We start from the raw sequence: 25798 nt of genomic DNA on the forward strand, positions 1-25798 counted from the left end.
CTATTATCGCTCAACACATAATGTCAGCCATATAAAATCAACAGTAAGTTATTAGATATGATAAGAGCGCGTTCAAAATGACTGTTTGTGCTTAGAGCACAACTGAACCATGATACTTGACATCATATATAAAAATAATTTTATAAAATCAGTTGTAGGCTCTCTACAGTGCAATGTAAACTATAATATATTGTGAACTTAGTCACCGTGAGCGGCATGTGAAGCATCCTCCAGGTGCATCGCGATGTCCCCAACTAGAGCAGGCAATCAATCGATTTGATTGAAAAAAATATGGGCTATTTCATCGATTTTAATGAAACTAAAAATATGGGGGTTTGAAATATTCGTTAATCATCATTCAATCCTGGAAAACGTCGGGTCACCTTGCTAGTAACAAATAAGAATCTGTAGATAACGAGGAATTAATTAATAAAAAAAAAACGAGAAAATAAATCTACATATTGGCAGGGCGGCACTCAGGATAAAAAGGGTCCATCAACCCGTTTATACACGAGATGTGAAGAGGTAAGTAATAGTGTAAACCTTCTCCTCTCTGGAAGTGGCATGATAATCATAACAGGGTTAGTCACGCGGCCCTGATAAAAAAAAACCCTGACATTCTTTCAACACCAACTGCAGCAACCAATACAATTCAGATCATTAGATGGTTAAAAGCCCAGCCATGGTTAGTTGCAGAAAAAAGGTTTTATTGTTTTGCTACCACTATTCAAAGTTTGAAAATTTAAGTAAAACTTCAAGCGCTATCTCTCCCTGAAAAGAAGAGGAATACAACAGTCGCCCACCTACGGTCTCTTGTTTTCCAAATGGGCCAATATATCTCAGAAAGTGAAGCCCTTATAGTTCCAAATGGGCCAATATATCTCAGAAAGTGAAGCCCTTATAGTGGCGGAAAGAGACTATCTTCCCGTCGGGTAAGATGCCAGACAAAGACAAGAGGCTAGATGGGAAAGCGAAGAAAAATGAGCAATGCAATGGAATATGTTAAAACCAAACACGCCAAATAAAAACAGAGAACAAATACATTGAGGGAAATATTTTTCCACCTATGTGCAGGCAAGTGAGAAGTTGCACCTCGAAAAATAACCTGCCAAAGGTATAGCAGCAGGAATTCTATTTAGTAACGCTGAGCTAGACCACATAAGATCTGAAATAGCAACCCTAATAAGAAACAAATGTCCAAGGGAAAATCCTATTGCAATTCCTGTAATTACCATCACTAATAGACACATCACATGGCAGTGAAAAAAAAATGCCTGTTCACAATTCCCTTCATCAACAAATACTCTACCTAAAGAGCACAACCAAAAACTACAAAACCATTCACCTGTCGATCCATTAGGACTTTCTGTGTCCATACCACCTCAAAATTGATCCATTTTAACAGCAGGATCTCCTTTGATGAATAACTGCTCTACAGGTTCACCATCAGCAAGTAGTAACGAAAAAAGCCAAAACAGCTCCTTAATGGATCTTGGTTTCTTCTCACGACTACCAGAGAGTAGATATTACTAAGGCCTTTAACGAGCACCTTTACTCCAGGAACTGCCGGAACCAGATCATTGAGGAGGTTCAAAGGATGGGGATGAAGGAAAGACGTCAGCTGTCAAAAGTACAAACTACGAGAGCGACCAGGGCAGTAATAAAAAGTAGTGGTTCGCTAATGCTGTTTTTATTCAGCAGTTTTCGTTTTTCAATGTCCTTCTGTGGTCATAATATCTGCTTTTAAAATCCAGGGAGGTATTTCCTAAATAATATTTTCTAGTCGAGTTTCATTTGGCAAATATTATGACCTGGAAAACGATGGTTTACGTTAGGCATTTATGACAGATTGCATACGTTCTACGGTTACATTTTTACGCATTGCAAGTGTTTTATTTGTATTGCGATTTGCGTCATTAGTATCTCTACTAATTATATTTTGTGTGTGTTATTTTTGTTATTGTTATGTTGGACATCCTTTTAACTAGTTTTTTCATTATTTTCTTTTTTGTTACCCCCTTCCCCCAGTTTTTAATATTTTTTTATTATGTGCTTTAATTATCATATCTAAGTTCTCATGACAACTACAGTACAGCTTTAGGTTGTTTTTATAAAGATTTTGTACAAGGGTTTTTTTACGGGAAGAGTTTTCCGATAAGATTTAAGAATATTTTGCTGAGTTTTGTTTTTTACCATTTAGTTATAGGGTGGCGTATACCAAGTTATATTCCTTTTTTGTCTATTTTTAGTCTTATTATATCTATTGATGTTCTGTTTTTAGTATTTGATTTCGATATTATGGTATTCAATAATTATTTTAGCTTTATTTACGTATCGAACACTGTCGAAGTAAATATTGAAAATAGTTGCATAAAATTTTATATACATAAAATCATAATGATAATACATAAAATAAATACGTACATAAAATAATAATAATAATAATAATAATAATAATAATAATAATAATAATAATAATAATAATAATAATATTATATACACGTTTTTACACGCATGGTTTTTGCATATTGTGTTTTTAATATATTGTATTTATTATATATTTATGCGTGAGATATATTTATGCGTGAGAGATTGAATAAATTATAGCTACATTTTATTCCGGAATAATACTTTCACCGAGTGTATCTAAGCTTTATTAATGGATTCTAAGCCAAATGAAACACGGACTTCAATCACTGAATGATATTCGATACGTGTGGAACGATTAAAACTTATTCCGGAATTGAAGAAAGATAGTTTATAATTACAAAAAACATTACTAAAATCCTTAGTAGGAGCAATAAGCGTCCACAAACTCACGCGCCCACAGCACGACTATTTACAAAGTGATACATGCACACAAACAGAAATATCAATATCCGTTTATTTCCTTGCATTTAAAATATGTAATTATAGATTAAAAACGTTTTATTTTTTGTATTATTTAGACTGTTCGGACTATTGTTCTCATCTTGGTTGATTTTTTCCACAACGTTTCAGCCGATGTAACCTTCGACCGTCTTCAGACACTAAAATATAATTGCGAATTACTTAGAACTTTTACCGTGACAGATCAATGGCTGACAGAACGTGAACATGCTAGCCATAAATTAAATAAAGTGCTACATTTAACATTCCGTGCAGATTCTGGAGACAGACAGAAAGGTTTCTGAGCTCGACAGAAAGATTTCCAAGTTCTACAAGATACACGTGGAGAAGCACGGAGGTTACATCGACCGAAATGTTCTGAAAATAATACTCAGGATGAGAACAGTAGTCTGAAGAATCCAAACAATACGAATAGTCAATCTTCATCTCAAGAAAATGAATAATGAAGAGAAAAACTGCAGCTACCCCACTCGCAAACATTGTCCATTGCAAACTAACTGCTTATTCATAAACATTTGTATAAGCTCGAATCACAAAAAGATATTTCATTTGAGAAACTTTGTATTATAACAAAACATTAAAAAACATTTTCAGAGATCAAAGAAGGCGCAAGCACGCCAATAATCGATTGGAAAATATTACAATTGACTACAAAATGCAGATATTTTGACGATAAAACAATTTTATATACTAAGCATTCATAAACTGACCAATTATATATAAAGATACTCACAGCACACTCACAATGAGGCTTGTAAGACATTTTAATGGCGTTAATTTGGGCAGTCATCTGCTGATCCACTCGCATAATTCCTGGACACCTTTTTGCATAAATGTACCACTCTTTATTATGACCTGAAGCATATTTACAAAATTAGAACCGATTAAACACACACGTTCCAAATCAAGTTATAATTTTCTGTAAAACGTAAACCTAAATGATTTATTTTCTATTATGGCAGAACATGTGCTTCGTTCTTTCATGTAGTTTAAATAAAAAATGAATGAAAAGCAACGTTTTAGAGTTATTTAAAGTAAAAATGCAATATTTATTGAGAAATGCTTCTCTTGCCGTAATAATGTTATTGATAATTTTTCATACTTTCCTCGTACTGTTATGTAACTGGGACCTCTCTTTCTTTCTCCCCCTCTCTCTCTCTGTCTGTCTGTCTGTCTCTCTCTCTCTATATATATATATATATATACACACACAGGTGTCTTTAATATATAATAAATGTGCGTATAAAGAGTGTTCAACTATGACCGTCTAGTTTTGTGATTGTCTATCTAGAGGTCGTTTGTGTATGTACATTTAAGTACAGTTTATGACAGGATATTAATACACATAAATACTTTTACAACACAAAGGACGAATAAAACTTATTTGGGGTTTCAACATTTGGCCAATCGGGAACATATCTGGTCCATCTTTGGTCCTGTTTGACGGGAAGCTGCAATGGAAATTCTTCCACAAGAAATAACAGAGCCTCGGGTTTTATTTTGGGCAACGTTTTATTCCAAAATATTTTTTCGCTTTTGGAAAGTTGCAACGCTGATTCTGACTATCGCCATTTCTAACCCCCACTACTTAGAGCCATCATGATCTGTAAACACGTACATCAAGTCTGTTGCCAAGGTCGCTGGAAAGATGGTGGAATCCTTCTACCGCTCCAGAAGATATCTCACTACTGATGCAATTCTCTATCTATATAAAAGCCAAGTACGTCCAAGGATGGAATACTGCTGCCATATCTGGGTAGGAGCTGCTAAAAACAGCCTATCCTGTCTTGACAGAGTACAAAATAGACTTCGTGGCTTAGTGGGAGATGCCCTTTTCTCTACCCTGCAACCTCTCTCCCACAGAAGAGACGTTGCAAGCCTATCCTTGTTTTATCGTTATTTCCATGGCAGGTGCCTGTCTGAACTCCAATCTTTGATCCCCCCTCGCCAATCTTTCACGAAAAACACCCGTCTAGCTGAATCCACTGTGAAAAATTTCCCCCACTCTTTATCTCTGCCTAAATCAAAACCTGGATTCCATGAACAAAGCTTCTTCCTTAGAACTACACGCCTGTGGAACTCTGTTCCGTCTGCCTGCTTCCCACCTGACTACAACTTGGATGTCTTCAAGTCCAACGTTAACAAATTCCTAATATACCATCCACTTAAGTAAACACTTCATCAAATCTCCACACTAACGTAATGTACTTGCAATAACCCTTATCCCTGAGTGGCTTCCGGGCCTTGATAAGTGGTGACCACTGTGTAAAAAAAAAAGACCATCTCCCAACTTCGACTGATTTTCACGTATCTAAAAAAAAAACACCCCGTCTAAATGATGTAATTTGTATACGTTACTAAGATAATTACTTGTTGTCAACTATGTTATAAATTTTTCAAGTTTATATTCCTGGTAATTATTTAATGTAAATAACTATCTAAATATTTTAATTATTCTAAAACATATTTTAGCTGACAGAACTTTTTTGTTTGAATAATCATAATAAGAATCGATTATCAAACTTCCGGCGTATACAACTGGAACTTCATTAGAACACCTTCATCAACAGATTTCTTTATGAAACATGCATCCATTTTTATTAACACCGAATTATTCTTGTGACGTTAAGACAAAATTTTAACACGTTATTATAAAAGAATCTAAGATTACAATATTCCATCTTTTCGAAGGATCCCATGTTATAATATTCTTACAGCTTCTAGATGGAATGCAAATGATTTTGTTCACTGCTTAAGTAGAATCTAATAATAATATTGTACTATCAGTTTTATATTCCATCTATAATATAAATCTCACGTCTGTTTAAATGTATGTATGAATGTATGTATGTATGTTTGTATGTCTCGCAAAAACTTTCGACAGAGGCAACGAATTTTTATCATTTTGTAGCTCGACCCTTCGGACGTAAATATCCAAAAATTGGCCAAAACATTAATTCTTTCACTCTCAACTGGGCATTTTTCTACATGAAGTGACCGCTCCCCCCACCGACATTTTCGAAAGTCATCACCTCGCCAATTGTCAAGCCTTAATTTAAACTATCGCCACTTCCGGTTTGGCGATGGGCGCAAAAGCAAACACGTCACGTTTTTTTTTCACGTTCTTTTCCTCCTTCGCGGTATGGGTTCCAGCCTGCCTGCCTACTACCACTTTATTTATTATTTATTTATTTATCTATTTGTTTTTTTGTGCTCACAATTTTCCTTATTTTTTTTTTGGCTCAACCAACACCCTTACACACACCTCCACTTTCTTTTCCGCCTTCGCGTCCCGGGTTCGACCTTGCCTGCCTGTCTACTATAACTTTTTTTTTTTGCTCAATACACACCTACAAACACCCGGGCAACGCCGGACACCCAGGCTAGTCTTCTATAAGAATCACATGTTATAATATTCCGTCTTCTATAAGGACTTTACATTAGGCTATTCCATCTTCTGGAATTATCTAATATTATATTATCCTATTTTCAGGAAGATGTCAAATTATATTATTCAACTTTTCTTGAATAATTTTATGTGATATCACTCCATCTTTTATAACGAACTGAAATATTATTTTATCTTTTACAAATGTGGTGGCCTTAAAAGGCCGATAATAGATGAGACAAAACTATTAAGAAGTGTTTTTATTTACAGAAGTACGATGTAGTATGTTAACGAAGACTGCTCATCCTTGGTAGTTGTAGGTTTCTCTTTACATAAGTGTCTGTTTCCTCATAAAATCTAGTATATAACTCTAAAAAAATTCTTCTCGGTTTGTTGGTATATTTTATATCGCGGGATAGATTTTAGCGATCAATCTTTCATTTTGTCTATTGTGCAAACTGCAATGTCACATCAATGTTAGAATCAGATGCAACAATAATCTCGAGATCTGCATTGTAGCGTGTTTCAAATAATTCCGAAGTCAGGATATTTTTTTCAGTTTATTTCAAATGTCTCTTGGCATTTTTTCTTCTAGCCAAACGTTTACTTTTTTAATAGCTCATTAATGGAGCTCACAATTTGTGCATGTTTGGAATAAACACCTTATAACAGTTCGTTAAACCAAGAAAATTTCTGAGCCTAAAATTTGATCAACATATTTTTCTTTTCATGAAAGATTCCATTTTCCGGGTACGGATTTTCATCCTCAAAATACACAGAGATTAGATCATTCCTGAAATGATTTGGTCCCTGTTGATTGCGGTGTAATTCTGGTTCTGTACAATTCTATGAGGTCCACCCTTTCAGGCTTTTCCTTCCCTCTTTAAGAGAGGTTAGTTTATTGGTTGTCGCATGAGGTGCCCTAACGGGCAAATGCCGACGGAACTGGCCGGGTAATTTTGCATGTATGTGTGCCCCTTGTTGGAGGGGCACTGCTTCCTCAATCCTACTTTTCGACCCTGGTGTCACAATTCTTGCAGTGAGAAAGAAGTAAATACCTCGTCCTTCAATTTAAATCCATAATCCTGGGTTCTCCTAAATACTTCATGCAAAAGTTGCTCCATATAAAAAAAAATGTCATTTAAGCCGATTGTCGCAAATTCCCATTGGGTAAACAACGTTTCCATCACTTATTGAAAATTATTAATAAAACTTACCCCAAAATGTTAATCATTCAAATTTCTACAAAGTAGCGGAAAGCACACCTCGTCCATATTCGTAGATAAGCATAATTTAAATCAACTTTATTTGAAAATTGCTAGTGTAATAATGACTTATTAAAAATTGCTAGTGTAATAATCACTTATTAAAAATTGCTAGAGCTAGTTTCACCATCACTAATGTAAAAATTGCTTGTGCTAGTGTAACGATCATTAATAAAAATTGCTAGTGTAACCATCATTGATTAAAAATTGCTCGTGTTAGTATGATCATCATTTATTAAAAATTGTTTGTGCTAGTGTAATCATAATTTATTAAAAAGTGCTAGTGCTATATAATGTTTAAAAATTGCTAGTGATAGTGTAATCATCACTTATTAAAAATTGCTTGTTTTTGTTTGATTATCATTAATGTAATGTAAAAATTGCTTGTGCTAGTGTAAGCATCATTTATGAAAATTGCTTGCGCTAGTGTAATAATCATTTAGAAAAATTGCTATGCTAGTGTAATCATCACTTATAAAATTGCTTGTGCTAGTGTAATCATCACTTATAAAAAAATGCTAGTGTAACCATTATTCATGTAAAAATTGCTTGTTTTATTTTAATTATCACGAATGTAAAAATTGCTTGTGGTAGTGTAACCATCATTTATTAAAAATGCGTTTGCTAGTGTAATCATCATTTATAAAAACTGCTTGTGCTAGTGTTACTATTACTTATAAAAAATTGCTCGTGCTAGTGTGATTTAAATTTATAAAAATTGGCTTGTACTAGTGTAATCATCACTTATTAAAATGGCTAATACTAGTATAATCATCCCTAATGTAAAAATTGTTTGTGCCAGCGCAATCATCACACGAATTGCTTGTTTTAGTGTAATCATAACTTATTAAAAATGGCTTGTGCACCAGCATACAACATTTGTAAAAATGGCTAGTGTTAATGTAATCATCACTAATGTAAAAATTGCTTGTGCTAGTGTAATCATCACTTATTAAAAATTGCTTGTACTAGTGTAATCATTACTTATTAAAATTTGCTTGTGCTAGTGTAATCATCGCTTATCAAAAATTTGCTTGTGCTAGTATAATCATACCTTATTAAAAAATTGCTTGTGCTAGTGTAATCATCACTTATTAAAAAATTGCTTGTGCTAGTGTAATCATTACTTATTAAAAAAATGCTTGTGCTAGTGTAATCATTACTTATTAAAAAATTGCTTGTGCTAGTGTAATCATCGCTTATTAAAAATTGCTTGTGCTAGTGTAATCATTACTTATTAAAAAATTGCTTGTGCAAGTGTAGTCATCACTTATTAAAAAATTGCTTGTGCTAGTGTAGTCATCACTTATTAAAAAATTGCTTGTGCTAGTTTAATCATCACTTATTAAAAAGCTGCTTGTGCTAGTGTAATCATTACTTATTAAAAAATTGCTTGTGCTAGTGTAGTCATCACTTATTAAAAAATTGCTTGTGCTAGTGTAATCATCACTTATTAAAAAACTGCTTGTGCTAGTGTAATCATTACTTATTAAAAAATTGCTTGTGCTAGTGTAATCATCACTTATTAAAAAATTGCTTGTGCAAGTGTAGTCATCACTTATTAAAAAATTGCTTGTGCTAGTGTAATCATCACTTATTAAAAAATTGCTTGTGCTAGTGTAATCATCACTTATTAAAAAATTGCTTGTGCTAGTGTAATCATCACTTATTAAAAAATTGCTTGTGCTAGTGTAGTCATCACTTATTAAAAACTGCTTGTGCTAGTGTAATCATCACTTATTAAAAAATTGCTTGTGCAAGTGTAATCATTACTTATTAAAAAACTGCTTGTGCTAGTGTAATCATCACTTATTAAAAACTGCTTGTGCTAGTGTAATCATCACTTATTAAAAACTGCTTGTGCTAGTGTAAACTTTGAAATTTGTACAAAACCCAACGAAAATTTAATAAAAAGTAGCTTAAAGCACTTTTCGTCTACATTTGTAGATAAGCATCATTTTAATCAATCTTGATAAAGAAATTTCTAGAATAATCCTATGCTAGATAGAATTTCACAGTCTACAATTTTTATTTCTGAAAAAATCTCACTTTATAGTATCCATTCTTTAAGAATGATCTCACGTTATATTATTTTATCTGCTTGAATGATTACACGTAATATTATTCCGTCTACTAGAGTAAGCTCACATTATATTATTTTTTTTGATCGATAATCAAAATCTAACAAAACAATAGCAAAAAGACGTTACTGACAATATTCATTCTAGCGCTTTCGAGCATCCGTCAAATTTGCACACAATTTTATTCATACACAAAATTACGTCGCCGATTTTACGCAAATATTTGTCAATTTTGCACAAAGATTTGGAGGTACCTATCGTCTAGCGAAAATAGTTTAATATACCGTGAAACAAATACGTCTGAACGATACTTATAAGATTATGTATCATTTTGTGATTTATTTATGTTAATCAGTCTCGAAAGTTTACTTTTGCTGCAATGTTACTTACCGAAAACAATCACTTTCGTTCCCTTCTTGAATTCTAAGTTTTTGTCCGTTTTCACAACGAGATTAAAAGGGTCCTCTTTAGGCCACTAAAAATGTAAACATTATATAAAATTAGTAAAGGCTTTTATCTGTCTGCTTAAATATGAACTATAATATTTCACAAAGAGTAATGTTTCTGACAGAGAGGGAAGAATTGCTGTTTTCTTGACTAGAATATATTCAACCTAACAATCATCTTTGGCAAGTTTTTGACCTTGAAGTAGTATTTTTTAGCTCTTGGCATCGTGGCTTCATGCCTTTTCTTGAGCGATTTCCATAAAAGATATAATTGCTCTGTTCGAATTTATCATCGTCAACGTTGAATTTGTTCGATTCATGACACAAAAATATTTTTAAATATTTCAAAGAAATATGAAAAGCAATGTGTACAAGGGGTTCAGGCATTGAAAAGTTCACAAGTCCTCATTGATGATCAGAAAAGGACGGGTGTGCCTTATTGAGGTAAACTATGAAAAACGATCTAGAGTTTTGTCTTCCTATTTTAGTCACGTACATTCGTTTGAGTTGAGAGCGAACGATGTCGAAATTATGTTGTTTTTTTTTACGATGAAACACTGGCTTATTCTCAAAACAATGAAAGCAGAAAAAAGGGGCGGATTCGGAATTCACCAATCAGCGTTCTAATTCTTGTCCCTCCAAACCACCGTCGTCGTAATTCTCTTTTCGTATTCTTCGCAACTGAGAGCAATCTCACATGCACGAGATAAAAATATCACTGCCATCGAACAAAAAAAGTCTTTCCATGTTGCCGCCTCGAACCACGATAGCGCCTAAATTTGCATTTATTTTCTTATTTTTCGTATCGGACGAGTTTCGAATGCGGGCCTCGAGTTTTGAGGACGGGATTGAATGCCAGCGCTTCTCTATAGAGGACACACGCCAAACTAATATCCATTTATCGGGATTACTTAAATGCCCTGAACTATGTTCAGTTTCTGTTCTGTCGCCTCTTGGATCTTCCGACCACTCTGTTGTATCAATTAAGATAAAAATGAAATGTAATAAGTCCCCAGACGTACCTCTCCATCGTACAGTATATCGATACACTAAGGCTGACTGGGATAGCTTCCGTACATTTATATCTGATCTACCTCTGCATTCCATGTTTAAAAAGGATGTGTCCTCTATAGTATTAGACCTGACGGAATGGTTAATTGTAGGTATTGACCGTTTCATACCCCCGAAAAAGCTTCAGTAAAAACCTAACAGCCAGCCATGGTTCTCTCCAGAATGTGCTGCTGCCATTGCGCACAGAAATCACTTTTTCCACTGTTTCCAACGTAATAGATGTATGAAAATTAAAGCCGCTTTCAGGACTGCCAGCAATTATTGTAAGAAAGTAATAAAGAATGCAAGATAGTTGTATGCTCAATCTGTTAAGTCCAAAGTAGCTGAGCAGCGACTTGGTTCCCACCAGTTTTGGCAAATAGCAAACAGAATCCTGTGCTCCATCCCAACTATTATCAATGGACCTGAGGTAATCTCGTCAGCATCAGACAAAGCCAAACTCTTTGTCAAGAACTTTGCAGCTAATTCTGCCCTTTGCGATCAAGGCTGCCAACCCCCAATATTTCCTCCTGTATCAGAAAACACGCTATGTGATATACGTATATCTGTACGTGATGTTGCCAAGCTAATCAAAAACCTTGATTCCAGTAAAGCAACTGGCCCTGACGGTATTCCAATTATAGTACTCAAAAAACTTCAACCTGAACTAGCGCCCATACTTACAAAACTGTTTAAACGTTGTCTTAAGGAGAATAGTTTCCCATCTCCCTGGAAAATCTCATCAGTATGCCCTGTATTTAAGAATTCAGGTGATCGCTCACCCCCTCTCAGTACAGGCCAATAAGTCTCCTGTGCGTCATGAGTAAGTTGCTGGAATCTGTGTTAAATAGACAAGTAATCAAACATCTCAACAAAAATAACCTTCTTAGTGACACGCAATATGGTTTCCGTTCTGCTAGATCTACAGCAGATGTGCTTACACTTATATCTCATAGGATTAGTGAATCTCTCGACGGAGGCAACCTTTCTAGGGCAATTGCTTTTGACATATCTAAGGCCTTTGATAGGGTATGGCATAAAGGTTTACTTCATAAGATCTCTAGCTATGGTATTGCTGGAAATGTCTTCTCAATTATTAAATCATTTCTTTCTGATAGGTTCATAAGAGTAGTAGTTGAGGGGCAAAAATCAGAAGCTCACAGTATTAATGCTGGTGTCTCTCAGGGATCCATCCTGGGCCCAACTCTTTTCCTGATCTATATTAATGATCTTCCAAATCACATCCTTACATCATTTGTAGACATCTATGCTGACGACACTACCATTTATGGTAGCAAATCTAAGACAGTAAACGACCAAGATCTCTCCAATTCTCTCTCCTCTGATCTTGAGCACGTAGTACAATGGGGTAAGGAGTGGCTGGTTACTTTTAATGCATCTAAAACCAAGTTTCTCTCTTTATGTCATCAACATTCTGATCCCCATCTGGCATCAATTGAAATGAATGGCTCTCGTCTTCAGGAGGCCTCAAGTTTTAACAAGCTTCTTGGCTTGACCATTACTCCTGATCTTAAATGGAACACGTACATCAAATCTGTTGCCAAGGCCGCTGGAAAAATGGTGGGATCTTTCTATCGATCCGGGAGATATCTCACTGCTGATGCTATTCTCTATCTATAAAAGAGCCAGGTACGTCCAAGGATGGAATACTGTTGCCACATCTGGGCAGGAGCTGCTAGAAAGGACTTGGCCTGCCTTGATAGAGTTCAAAATAGACTTCGTAGCCTCGTAGGAGATGTCCTTTTCTCTTCCTTGCAACCTCTATCTCACGGAAGAGATGTTGCGAGTTTGTCTCTGATGTATCGTTATTTTCATGGAAAGTGTTCGACTGAGCTTCAATCTATGGTCCCCCCTCACCAAACTTTTACAAGAAACACTCGTCTAGCTGTAAACACTATCAATAATTCCCCCCACTCTTTATCTGTGCCTAAACCTAAACGTAGATTCCATGAACAAAGCTTTTTTTCTTAGAACTGCACGCCTGTGGAATTGTCTTCCGTTTTCCTGCTTTCCGGCTGACTACAATATGGTTCTCTTCAAGTCTAACGTAAGTAAGTTCTTGATGAGCCGTTCCATATAAGTTATCAAATTTACCAAATTTTCATTACTAATGATTACTATATTGTCCAATTTCTACTGTACACTCTTTAACCCTTATCCTTGAGTGGCCTCTTGGCCTTGATAATGTGGTGATGCCTATGTAAAAAAAAAAAAATTATTTACAGAAATTCAACTCTTCGAATGCGCCGTACGTTCTTTCGCGTATCGTCAAGAAAAACATTATAAAATGAAATTGAGAATATACATGTAACATTTTATAAACAAAAGTTAAACAATTCATGTCTTTTACATAAACCTGTACTTGTGCACATGTACCTTATCACCAATGAGCAATTACGAAAAAAAAAAGTTTTTACTTTCGCTGGTCTTTCATTCTTTTTATCGTAGCTTCTTTTGTTTTTTACTGTATCATTACGTCGTATGGTCACTGTTGATTAGTTGTTCAACTTGGGCGCATAAAACTCATGTACGGAACATCAATGGAGACTTGTTGCAGCTTTAAAGGTTTTATTTAGAGAAAAGTTGTTTACAGGAGGAGAGACCAATCTAATTCTGATTACTTATGTTTTCTAACTTAGGGATTGAGAGATCAAACGCCAGATACTGGGTGACATTCGTTTCTATATTTTTAGACGCACGTCGTCTCTCTCGCTTTCCGAGTTTCACTGACGAGAACCTCTGTTTCATCATTCAAACACGTGACGTAATTTTTATGTCATATCTTTCACACGTACATTTCTAGCGTGTTTTGCTAGGGGACTAACTCTTAACCTCACTTTAATTAAGCTAAATGCAGATAGCTCTATTGTAACAGAGCGAATATGAGCGCGTATGAAAATAGCAGCGGCAGCCGAAGGATGGATGACAAGCGATTGTATTAGCAGCAGGAGCAGCGTTTGAACGCGTATGCAAATTGGCAAATGTGTTCGGGCATGCGTCTGAAGGAAAAGAAAAAAAAGGAATCCATATGGGTGGTGAGAAACAAAGTCGACGCCAATGGAGACGAACAGTGAAAGTGAACACAAAAATGGGCTGGTTGTGGCCAGCGTGCGGTCGGAAGAATAAGAAACGCGTGCCAGATGAAATGACTGTCTGCAGCCGGCGTGTAGTGCAGCAGAAACGAGAGACTTTTAAGCTGATGTCTGGAGAGGGGGGGGGGGAAGAAAACCGTAATAAATGATTTTTTTTAAAAAGAAAAAATGCCGACCCGGATTTTTCTTTCTTTCTTTACTGTTTTTTTATTTATTAATTACTAAAATAAAGTGTTACGCCACGTAACGCTACACTATCTCTGTTTACCGCCAGATTATCTTGAGATGCACTTCATTTAACGTTCGCCAAAATTCATACTAGTTAGCATAATCTCTGCTTACTGTCGTAGGATCCCAATAGAAAACATACATAGTAAACGCCATTTGGAATGTAATGTATTTTGGTTTTATACATTTTTAGATGAGCACATGAAACATATTCCCATTTATCCACGCAATAAACAACTAATCATGTAGAACTTAGATTGCAGACATAAAAACGAGTGTCATAAATAATGTCATAAATAATGTCATAAATAATGTCATAAATAATTGTAAGGACGTAAGAAAGAATTTCACTCTTGAAAACAAACTTACGTAATTTTCGTTTTAAACAAAACAAAACTATTTAATTTCATAGCAAACTAAGATGAAAAATAATACTTACTATCGCTACTCGATAGACGTATCCATTGCAGATGATATAATTTCTCTTCTGCTAAACAGTGAACAATGTGCAAATGAGACAACTGAATGGTGCAAAGCATCAAAACACATGTTCGCATACGGAAGTTTTACAGTCCCACTCCTCCCAATTGCTCACTTCAGCTTGTTTCGCTACCATTGCAAAAAAGCAGCATGGAATCCGCTGATTCATCTACTATAAGCAAGGACAAATACGCAAAATATTATAGAGGCTAGAAATAATTACAGGAGTAAAATAGACCCAGTCAATAGAAGGTGTACGGAAATGTTCAGAAAACGCACCCTCTCAGAAATTAGGAACTCACAACTTCTGGAAAATTTATAATAAATAAAATAAATAATGGGCTACTATTCATCAACCATAATATCGCTTGCAAGGCAACCCAGAAGGCTGAACTAATTGCTCGGTAGTGTACATCCAACTCCACCTTAGATCTCACAAATAACTCTCTCCCAAATTGCCTTTTGCAGACAGACGCCAAACACCATGATCTGAAAATCACACTTGTGTCTGTGATATCATAAAACATTAGATACCTCCTGATTTTGTCCCTTCTATACTAATAAAGAAATTCTATAGTGAGTTAACCTCTCTTCTCCCCGAACACTTAAAAAAATGCCTTGCTGAATCTTGCTTCTCTGGTAGATAGAGACTTGTTTATCCTGTATCAATATTCGGGAATTCTGACAAAAAATAAAAAAACGATACGCTCAATTGTCGCCTGATGAGGTCCCTATCTTCGCTAAAATCTTTGTATCATTAGTCAATCAAGCGCTAGTCCACCACCTCGTAAATGCTAAACTTCTTTCTGAATAACGGTAGGGATTTAGGCACGCCCGTTCTATTGCGGATATTTTAACGGTTACCACTGAATGCATATACTATGCACCGGATAAGGCAGGAGAGCTTGATATATACATAGCCTTTGATAAAGGTTTTGCATGAATGTAACAGAGCGCAAATAAGCGCGTATGAAAATATCAGCAACAAGGAGGGATGGTAAACGATTGTATTAGAAGCAGGAGCAGCGTTTAAACGTATATACAAATTAGGAAGTGTTCTCGAGTTGGCGCGAAAAGAAAAAGGACACCACGTGGCCGGGAAAAAAGTCGACGCCGAAGAAGATTGACGTGTAAAGTGAAGGCAAGAATGGGCCGGCTGTGGTAGCGCGTGGTGTTGAAAGAAGGAGAAACGCGTTTCAGGTTAGAGTGACACGTGGCAGCGAGAGACTTTTTTAAGTGATGTCGAGGCGGGAGAGTAACTGTAATATATGCTTTTGTTAAAGAAGAAAAAATGCTGACCCGGATTTTAATTAATTAATTTCTCTCCTTTGTGTGTAACTGCAACGTTACAGGGATATATTTTCATGAAAATTAAATTATACGATTGCATGACTGAGTGAGTAACTTTAGTAAGATTTTTTTTAGACAAAATAAAACCCCAGGTTGTCCTTGATCGTCGTATATCTGAACATGATATTAATGCGAGGGCAATTCAGGGGCCAATCTTCATTATTCCTGATATTCATAAATCACCTCTCTGATAAGATTGTGCCTGAAAAATTTATATTTGTTGATGACACCAGTTCTATAATAGACACGAAAGAAAACGGATATGCACATATACCTTTGTATGGCGGAAACATTAGTAAACAACCTTCAGTCTGTGGTGGAATAGAAACGAAAACTGATGATAATATTAAAGACTATTAAAGACTAAGCTACTTTCATTTAATAATTACAAGAAACCTATTTGCCCAATGTTTGGTTAAAATATCCTACCTGACAGGTCATCATTCACAGGCAACATAAATTGGAACAAATATAAATGCAGACATTGGTAAAACTTCTGTAAATAAGATGGACTCCTCTACTGTGCTCAAAATTTACTCACACCTGAGAGTATCATATATCTCTTCAAAATCACCATTCGGTCATGCATGGAGTATTGTTGCCACATCTGTGCTGGTGAATCTATCAATAGTATTTCTCTCTCAGACTATATACCAAAATGAGTCTCTAATCTAATAGGTTCCTAAGAAGTTGTGTTGTGTTAGGATCCTTAATGAACATGTTGGTCGGCTATGACAATGCAGTTTTATAGAAAAGCACCGTTAGTTACGGGACAATGACAATGTTAAAGCAGTTCAAGATTTTTTAATTATAAAGTATTTATTTACTAACGTAATGTGTCGATGATATCTCCAAGGCGATTGAGAAACTCCCACTGGGGAAAGCTCCAGGTATTGATTCCATTTCAAGCGAAGTGATCAAGAATGGCAAGTCCTCTCTCCTCAAGCCATTATACCAACTGTTGCTACATTGTTGGGAAGAAAGTACTGTTCTCCGTAACATGAGAAACACAAGAATAGTCACCCTATACAAGAATAAAGGAAACTGCAGCGACTGCAATAATTATAAGGGTATCTCGCTATTGACCATCGTTGGCAAACTGCTTGCATCATCCTGACGAGACTGCATGAGAGAATATACCCTGAATCACAGTGTGGCGTTGGCTCCCAACATTCCACCATTGATATGATCAGGAAAAGTGCAGAGAACAGGCTATTGTACTTTATCTACATTGACCTTACTAAAACATTCAACCTAGTTAGTAGTGACATTCAAGATGCTGCCTCTTATTGTCTGCCCCACCCCCAAACTCCTGATCAGTATAGAGTCATTTCATCACGATGTGTGCTTGCCCCTACGCTATTTGGCATTCAGTTTGTCAGAAGTCGGAGTTTACCTTCGCTCTAGATCGGATGGCTGCATTTTCAGCATCTACCACCTTCGAACTAGGACCTAAGTCCAACAAGTTACCACCAGGGACTACTGTTTTCTGATAATGCGGTAGGAGCATCTCACACTGAAGAAAGACTTCAAAGACGCATTGACAGGTTTTCCAATTGTTGCAAACAACTCAGCCTCATCGTCAGCCTAATTAAAACACAGGTTATGAGCCAAGGAACCTCATCATCTCCCATCATTACTATGAATTGGCAATGCTTAGACGTAGTCCATCGATTCCAACATTCCGAGTTTCCAGCCTCCAACAACCTATCTCTTCATGTAGAACTCAACAAGCGCATCAAAAAGCATCCACCATTCTTGCAAATTTGTACAATTCGGGTGCGGGGAAATAACATCTCACCATCTCCACAAAAGTGAACGTTTACATGGCCTGTATCATCAGCACCTTTCTGAACGGCAGCGAAGTGGATAACCTACAGCGATCAAGAACTGAAACTGAACATATTTCATATGCATTTCATATACATTTCATATGCGTAGTCTGCGGAGAATTCTTGGAATTTCTTGGAGGGACAAAGTTACAAACAAGAGCTAATATCTCCTCCATGTTCACCCTCCTTCGCCAAAGACGCCTACGCTGGATAGATCATGGGCAATGAGTGAATCCCCAAAAGACATTCTTTAAAGTGAACTCACTAGTGTCAAAAGAAAATTGGTCGTCCTTACCTCTGCTATGTTGATGTGTGTAAACGCGACATGAAAGCATGTGATACTGACCTTACCAGCTGGAAACCTAAGGTAAAGTCCATAACATCTGGAGACAAGCAGTAATCAAAAGCCTGACCACTAGCAAAAAGTCTATCGAAGAACGGGCAGACACCAAAAAACTATTCAGGAAGGCCAGTCAACAAAATTCAACAGACCACCAACACCACGCACCGACCTTCGACGTCTGCAACTGACAATGTAGATCAGAGATAGACTCATTTAGCCACAGAAGACGGTGTTCAACCCTCTACAGACGCAACCCCGTAGTCTTCTAGACTAACGGATGCCAACAACAACAATGTGTCTAACCAGGTTGGTAACATGGTGCTATGTTTTCTGAATTTTCAAGGTATACCTCGTTTTCAGAAAGAAAAAATGTTTACAATTGAGGCATGTTTATGTTTGCACCCCCCCATCGAATAGTTGAACATATTTCCTTGCTGCCAAGGCATGTTTGTTTCACTAAATTTTCAATGTCTTTGCCTTTTCATTACTAAAATGCTCAGTGGTCGACATGAAATTCTTACTACCGAATAACTACTCGATCGCCATACATGATTCCTTAATTCAAGATGAAATACATTTTCGAAATATGTGGATATTTCTTTTTAATTAAAAAAAAAATCATCATCTATCTTCTTCTTTATGGCGTATCACAGTTAACATCTTGGAATAGTTTTAAATAATCCGTCAGCACGGCTATTTTTTTTTACGATGAGAGAAACTTTATTCTATAGTTAACCGGACGCCCGGCATTGCCCGTTCGTACAATACGCTTAAACATGATATTTTAATTCATGCTGATTGCGTATGTATTATTATAGAATCAATCCTATATTGAATATCATATATTACAAGAGATAATTCGCGTGGTGGATTAGTTCGCAAAAAAAACAAAACAAAACAAAACAAAAAAACAAAAAACAAATAAAAAACACAAAAACTGATAATGTCGTTCATCAAATTCCATCCGTGTTTGTTTACAATATCACGCCAACTGATATTTGGGCTTGACGATCAAAATAAAAAAAGCATGCAAAGATACACAGCTTTTCCTGTAGCCATTCTGAAACAGAGTCAGAGTCATAGGTTCATCGGACTTTGCTGTGTTTTCATAAGTTAACTTAAACACTAATTGAACCTGCATTTCCCATGACATTTTCGAAGTTCTATCCCAAACTGTAAATTATACTTACTTTGTATTTATTTATGTGCGACACATATAAGTAATTTCCGAGTTTGTCATCCAGACGCGCAGTAAACACTGTAAAATAAGTAATTAAATAACATATTTATGAATTGGTATCGCACTTGAAACATTATACAAGAATAAATGCACCTTCATTTGTTGATGTTTGTTTTAGTTGTTTTTTCCTTTTTGTCTTCATAGATTTTCGCCATGTGTGTGTGTGCGTGTTGTGTGCGTGTGTGTGTGTGTGTGTGTGTGTGTGTTTGTGTGTGTGTGTGTGTGTACTTAGGTAACATAGTACCCCTGTAGATTATGTCATTGATAGTAGCCCCCTACATCAAATTGGCAATGTGCCTTGTTTGGGGTGAAAATGTAATAAAAAAAGACACTAGTTTTTCATCCTTTCAGAAATCATCAGTGCGGGGTGACACGATTACCGCCGGTCGGAAGATTCGAATCTGGCAACGAGGCCATTTCTGACACCATTAGCAAGGAACAAACAAATATATACATTATTTTATATATATATATATATATATATATATATATATATATATATATATATATGTATGTATATATATATATATATTATTTGTTTTAATTATTTTTATAATAATTTTTAATTAAATAATTAAAACAAATAATTAAAAAAATAATTGTACAGAATAATTAAAACACATTTAATTATTTTTATAATTATTTTTATTATTATTATTAATTATTATTTTTATAAAAAAAATTAATTATTTAATTTTATTAATTAAAAAAATAATTTAAATAATAATTATAAAATAATTAAAACAAATAATTTAAAAAATAATTATAAAAAATAATTAAAAATAATTATAAAAATAATTATTGTTTATAATTATCTTTTTAATTATATAATATGATAATTATATAATAATAATTATATAATATTATAATATTATAATATTATAATAATTAATTATGTAATATTATAATTTTTTATAATATTTTTTAATTATTTAATATTATAATAATTAATACTAATAAAAATTAATTATAAAAAATAATTAAATTTTATAAAAATTATTTTTTATAATTATTTTTTTATTATTTGCTATTGTTTTTAATTATTTTTTATAATTAATTTTTAAATTATATTTTTAATTACATTTAAAAAATAATAAAAAAAAATAATTATAAAAAATAATTAAAACAAAAATAATTATACCCAGAAAATATAAATTTAAAAAAATAATTATAAAAATAATTATAAAAAATAATTATTTTTTATAATTTTTTTTCTTAATTATTTTTTATGAATATTTTCTTATTCTTGTCAATGGTTAAAGTTGTTTAGTTGTAAGAAAATAGCGACAGTATAGTTGTAATAAAGAATAGTTGCAAAACACCCCTACTCTTCCCATGTTAAATAATAATTTCGAAATAATAACGTTAATATTTCAGTGCGCAGGTCAAAATCTGCAAAAGAAGCGATTTGTGTTTATTTATTTACGTTGCATGCGCAACCGGATGTCGTCAACCGGAAAGTGGGGTACATCACTCGTTACAAGGTCATTTGAGTTTTATAATTATGTATATATATATATATATATATATATATATATATATATATATATATATATAAGATTAGCGTTTGGTTTACTTACCATAGTCGCTAGTACAGTATTGCTTTTGTAAGTGCACCTGTTGACACCTTGTGCATAAAATTCCGATTACAAAGGTTTCAAGCACCATGAATCGCCAAAAGATATCAGTGAACATTGTATCGTCAAAGTTTAGATACCTTCGCTCTCAATAGACTAATTGGTAAGTATTTCATAGAATAAGAAAATAATAGATATTAGAAACAGTAAACTCAGCGTGTTTTCAATTACCGCATTGTAAATCATTTCGTGTATGTACACAATACTTTTTTTAAGGTTTAACACCAATGTAAAATGTCTTAAACCGTAACTGATTGGCTCAAATCTTGATGAGGAAGTGGGGGGAACGGTTGATCGTCAGATTAATATTGAAAAGAATGAGACGTGAGTAATTTTGTGAATTCAACAATTCATTCATATTTATGAATGTCACGACATCTCCTGACGTTTTTTTTTAAATTTTAATAAATGATTTATATGCATATATAGCTTTGAATTCATTACATTAAAATTGTAACATTTTTATTATGTTTCTCAATCTAAAGTTATTAATTTTTATGAATGTCCCGACATTTACATTACGTTTACATACTACTACTACTACTACTACTACTACTACTACTACTACTACTACTACTACTACTACTACTACTGTTGCAGTAATCAAAGTGAAAATTAAGAAAAGGATCTTCCAGGGCGACAGTCTTTCCCCTTTGCTTTTTGTCATCAGTTTGATCCCGTCGACATTTCTTTTTACCGAATATGAAAGTTGGTTATGAAATCAGCAAAGTCCTTCGTAAAGTCAACCATCTATTATTCATAGACGACCTGAAGGTATTTGAAAGGAATGAAACTCAGCTTAACGAATGCGAATTAGATTGTTTAGTAATGAAATAGGGATGCAATTTTGCATCACGAAATGTTCTATAATTGTGATGAAAAGAGGCAAGCTCTCACACTCAATGGCTTTGAACTCCCAACAACAGATCTGATAAAGAATGTTGATAGCGAGAGAAACTACAAATATTTTTTTAATAACGGAAGTGGATAAATTAATAAACATGTCACAGCCAAATATAACAGAAGACTAAGGATTAAGTCATACCTCCACAGTCAGAATACAATATATGCCATTAACTGCAGCGCAGCAGCTATCATTCGATGTATTGAATGTAGATGGATGATTGAATAATGATCAACGAATGTTTCACACACACCATATTTTTATTGTCATCAAAATCGGTGAAAGCATCCACTATTCAATCAAATTGATTGATTGCCTGCTCTAGTTGGGACCCAACACATTTTCAGTTCCATAGGGAACTCTCTCTCACACACACACACACGCACACAGGCAAAGTTCTGTCTATATAATAGCAGAGTAGATAAAAAGAAAGATAAAATAGAAAACAACTCACAGATAGTAAATTAAAATCACCTAACGTTTTCGCTACGAATTTCAGTAAAAAAAAAACAAACTCAACAATATTTAATTGCGTTCATTATCGATCTAAATTGATGTTAGTAATAGCAAACATTGATTCTCACTAAATAGGAACTGTTTATTGAGTGAAAAAAAAAGACAAGGAATAGTCGTATAAATATTTAATGGAATATAATAACTAATAATTAGGGCTAGGACAACAGCATATTCTTTTCATTGTTTTGACTCTCGAGTGTGTATCCGTTATTATCTTATATTATTTTATATAGAGTGGTGTGGTTCTGGGTTGATTAACTGTGTCGGATATAAACTTGAGAGTAAAAACAATGATGAGAATATTCTGCTGTCATAGACATAGCAATAATAAATGGTGATCACTTCAAATCGATTTGTTTTATTCTTAGCATTTTATGATACATCCATTTGCCATGCACGGATTATTTCCTCATCGCAAATCTTTGGTACATTATAATGGACTAGCAGGGATACCCGATGTTACCAAGGATTGAATGCTAATCAATGAATGTTTCACCCTTTCATATGTTTATTGTAATCGAAATCGGTGAAACCATCCGTTTTTCAATCAAATCGATTAGTTAAGGATCCCTTGCGGTGAGTCGGGAGAAAGTTTCACATACCTCCCTGCAGTTACTTAGTTCACAATACATTGTAGTCTACATTGCACTGTAGAGAACCATCTTTTGATTTTATAAAATTATTTTTCTACAAATGGCTTGGATAAAAGTTTAAATTGCAAAAGTCAAGTATCGTTGTTCTATTGTGCTCTATACAGAAACGTTCATTTCGAACGTGCTCCTGTTATATCAAAGAACTTACTGATTTTATATGCCTGGCCTTACTGCTTGTGCGGTAATAATGGCTTGAATTTAAGTTTAAAATGAAAAAGTCAAGTATCATGGTTCAGTTGTGCTTTAAACAAAAACATTCACTCCAAACGCACCCCTGTCATATCGAACAACCTGCTCTTGATTTTATATGACGGGCCTTTCTACTTGTGTTGTAAAAAAAACTTCTCAAATGCACGTGTAGTGTAAAGTTGTGTAACTTTGATCCAAATCGTCTGTTCTTTCTTTCATCAGATTATTTCGATTATTGATCATTTCGATTATTGATTATTTCGATTATTGATCATTTCGATTATATATTATTTCGATTATTGATCATTTCGATTATTGATTATTTCGATTATTGATTATTTCGATTAGTGATTATTTCGATTATTGATTATTTCGATTATTGATTATTTCGATTATTGATCATTTCGATTATTGATTATTTCGATTATTGATTATTTCAATTATTGATCATTTCGATTATTGATTATTTCGATTATTGATCATTTCGATTATTGATCATTTCGATTATTGATTATTTCGATTATTGATCATTTCGATTAGTGATCATTTCGATTATTGATCATTTCGATTATTGATCATTTCGATTATTGATTATTTCGATTATTGATCATTTCGATTAGTGATCATTTCGATTATTGATCATTTCGATTATTGATCATTTCGATTATTGATCATTTCGATTATTGATTATTTCGATTATTGATCATTTCGATTATTGATTGTTTCGATTATTGATCATTTCGATTACTGATTATACATACAAAATCTATCTAAGAACACTTTTGTGTGAAATTTCATAAAATCAATCTAATCATTTTTGAGTCCATAGGGAACGAACTCTCATATACAGACACACACAAAGACAAAGTTCCTTTTATATAATAGTAGAGATCTACGAGGACAGCTCCAAAAGTAAAACCCTCAATTTCTTTACACTAAAAAGTTGAAGAGCTACAAAAACGGGAGTTATAAAATGGAAACGGAAATCGTTTTGTGCTTCAGAATTTAATTTTCTACATCACCACCACCATTTCCAATGCACTTTTGTCAGCGATGAACGATGGTTGTGCATGGGCGTTCGGAGCGCGGTTTATCAGACGATGGTCGTTCCAAAAGTAAAGCCTCTAATTTTTAAACTAAAAAAGTGAAAGAGGGACGAAGGCGGGGGTGGTAACATTAAACCGTTTCCAGTATAATTTCTACTTAGTCATCACCATTTTCAATGCACCTGGAATTCAATGACGTAACTCTAATACTATTATAAGAAAATAAAAGAACGTGTTTTCAAAAATTGTGAACTAAACTTCACACACACACACACACACACACACACACACACACACACACACACACACACACACACACACACACACGCACACACACACACACACACATATATATGGGGAGTCGGCTAATTTTAGTTAATGTTTGTAGATGTGATATCTACCGCCTGCATACCAGCAGTAACTATCTTATTTGTATAGGACGCGTTGCTTGTCACATCATAGAATATAGAACTGGATAAAAATATAAGAATTTAAAAAATCGAGGCATAGCCAATAGATTGCGCCGTGGCCCATATGGTTAGTTCGTCAGTATTGCACACTTCATGAGTTCAACGACCTGGGTTCGCGCCTATGTCGGAGCACGTCACTGATGAGATGCAATACATCAAAACCCACTTTGGGTCTGGCGTTGTCCGTTGTCGATGCAATTGCTCGATTCTATCTAATTCTGGGTTCTAGCTTTATCGTGAAAGGTGTATGTGAACGGGTATTTATATATCTATCTATAATTTCCTCTTAATGTCTAATATATATATATATATATATATATATATATAACAGTGGTGAAAAAACAGGACTAGAGTGCTCAATGTGTAGTCAGAGCAGTATATAGGAAATTTATTACTGTGAGTCCAGAATGAGTTTACATATTGTTTCAGCTAGAGGAAGATCCTCAAAGAGAGGAAATATCCAACTAGCATCGTCAGAATTCATAGATGGACTAAGTTATAAAATCAAATAAAAATGGAAAAATCGTAGATGAAGGGGAGTTAGAAAAGAAGGGGGAGTGGAAGGGAGAGGACGTTGGAATTTAAAGTAGTAGGAGTGTATATAATAAGAGAGGGATTTATAATGAAATATTAATTATGTGTTAATTCTTATATACGTTTTTTTAGTTTATAACGGTT

At 34.4% G+C, this 25798-nt stretch overlaps 1 protein-coding gene across 1 annotated transcript in view; it reads right to left on the bottom strand.

Moving 5' to 3' along the window:
* Nucleotides 1–21663, bottom strand: part of LOC145284947 (uncharacterized) — a 28053-nt gene extending 6390 nt beyond the window's left edge. Inside the window, exons 1-4 of the mRNA XM_080134043.1 lie at nucleotides 21286–21663; nucleotides 19656–19723; nucleotides 10014–10098; nucleotides 3623–3744 (exon numbers count right to left, since the gene is read on the bottom strand). Coding sequence (XP_079990169.1) covers nucleotides 3623–3744; nucleotides 10014–10098; nucleotides 19656–19723; nucleotides 21286–21400 — 390 coding nt within the window. The 5' untranslated portion in view covers nucleotides 21401–21663. The remainder of the gene's footprint in view (nucleotides 1–3622; nucleotides 3745–10013; nucleotides 10099–19655; nucleotides 19724–21285) is intronic.
* Nucleotides 21664–25798: the final 4135 nt, after the last annotated feature.

Source organism: Euprymna scolopes, chromosome 9 (assembly GCF_053919585.1).
Source record: "Euprymna scolopes isolate OS-2025 chromosome 9, ASM5391958v1, whole genome shotgun sequence".
NCBI lineage: Eukaryota > Metazoa > Mollusca > Cephalopoda > Sepiida > Sepiolidae > Euprymna > Euprymna scolopes.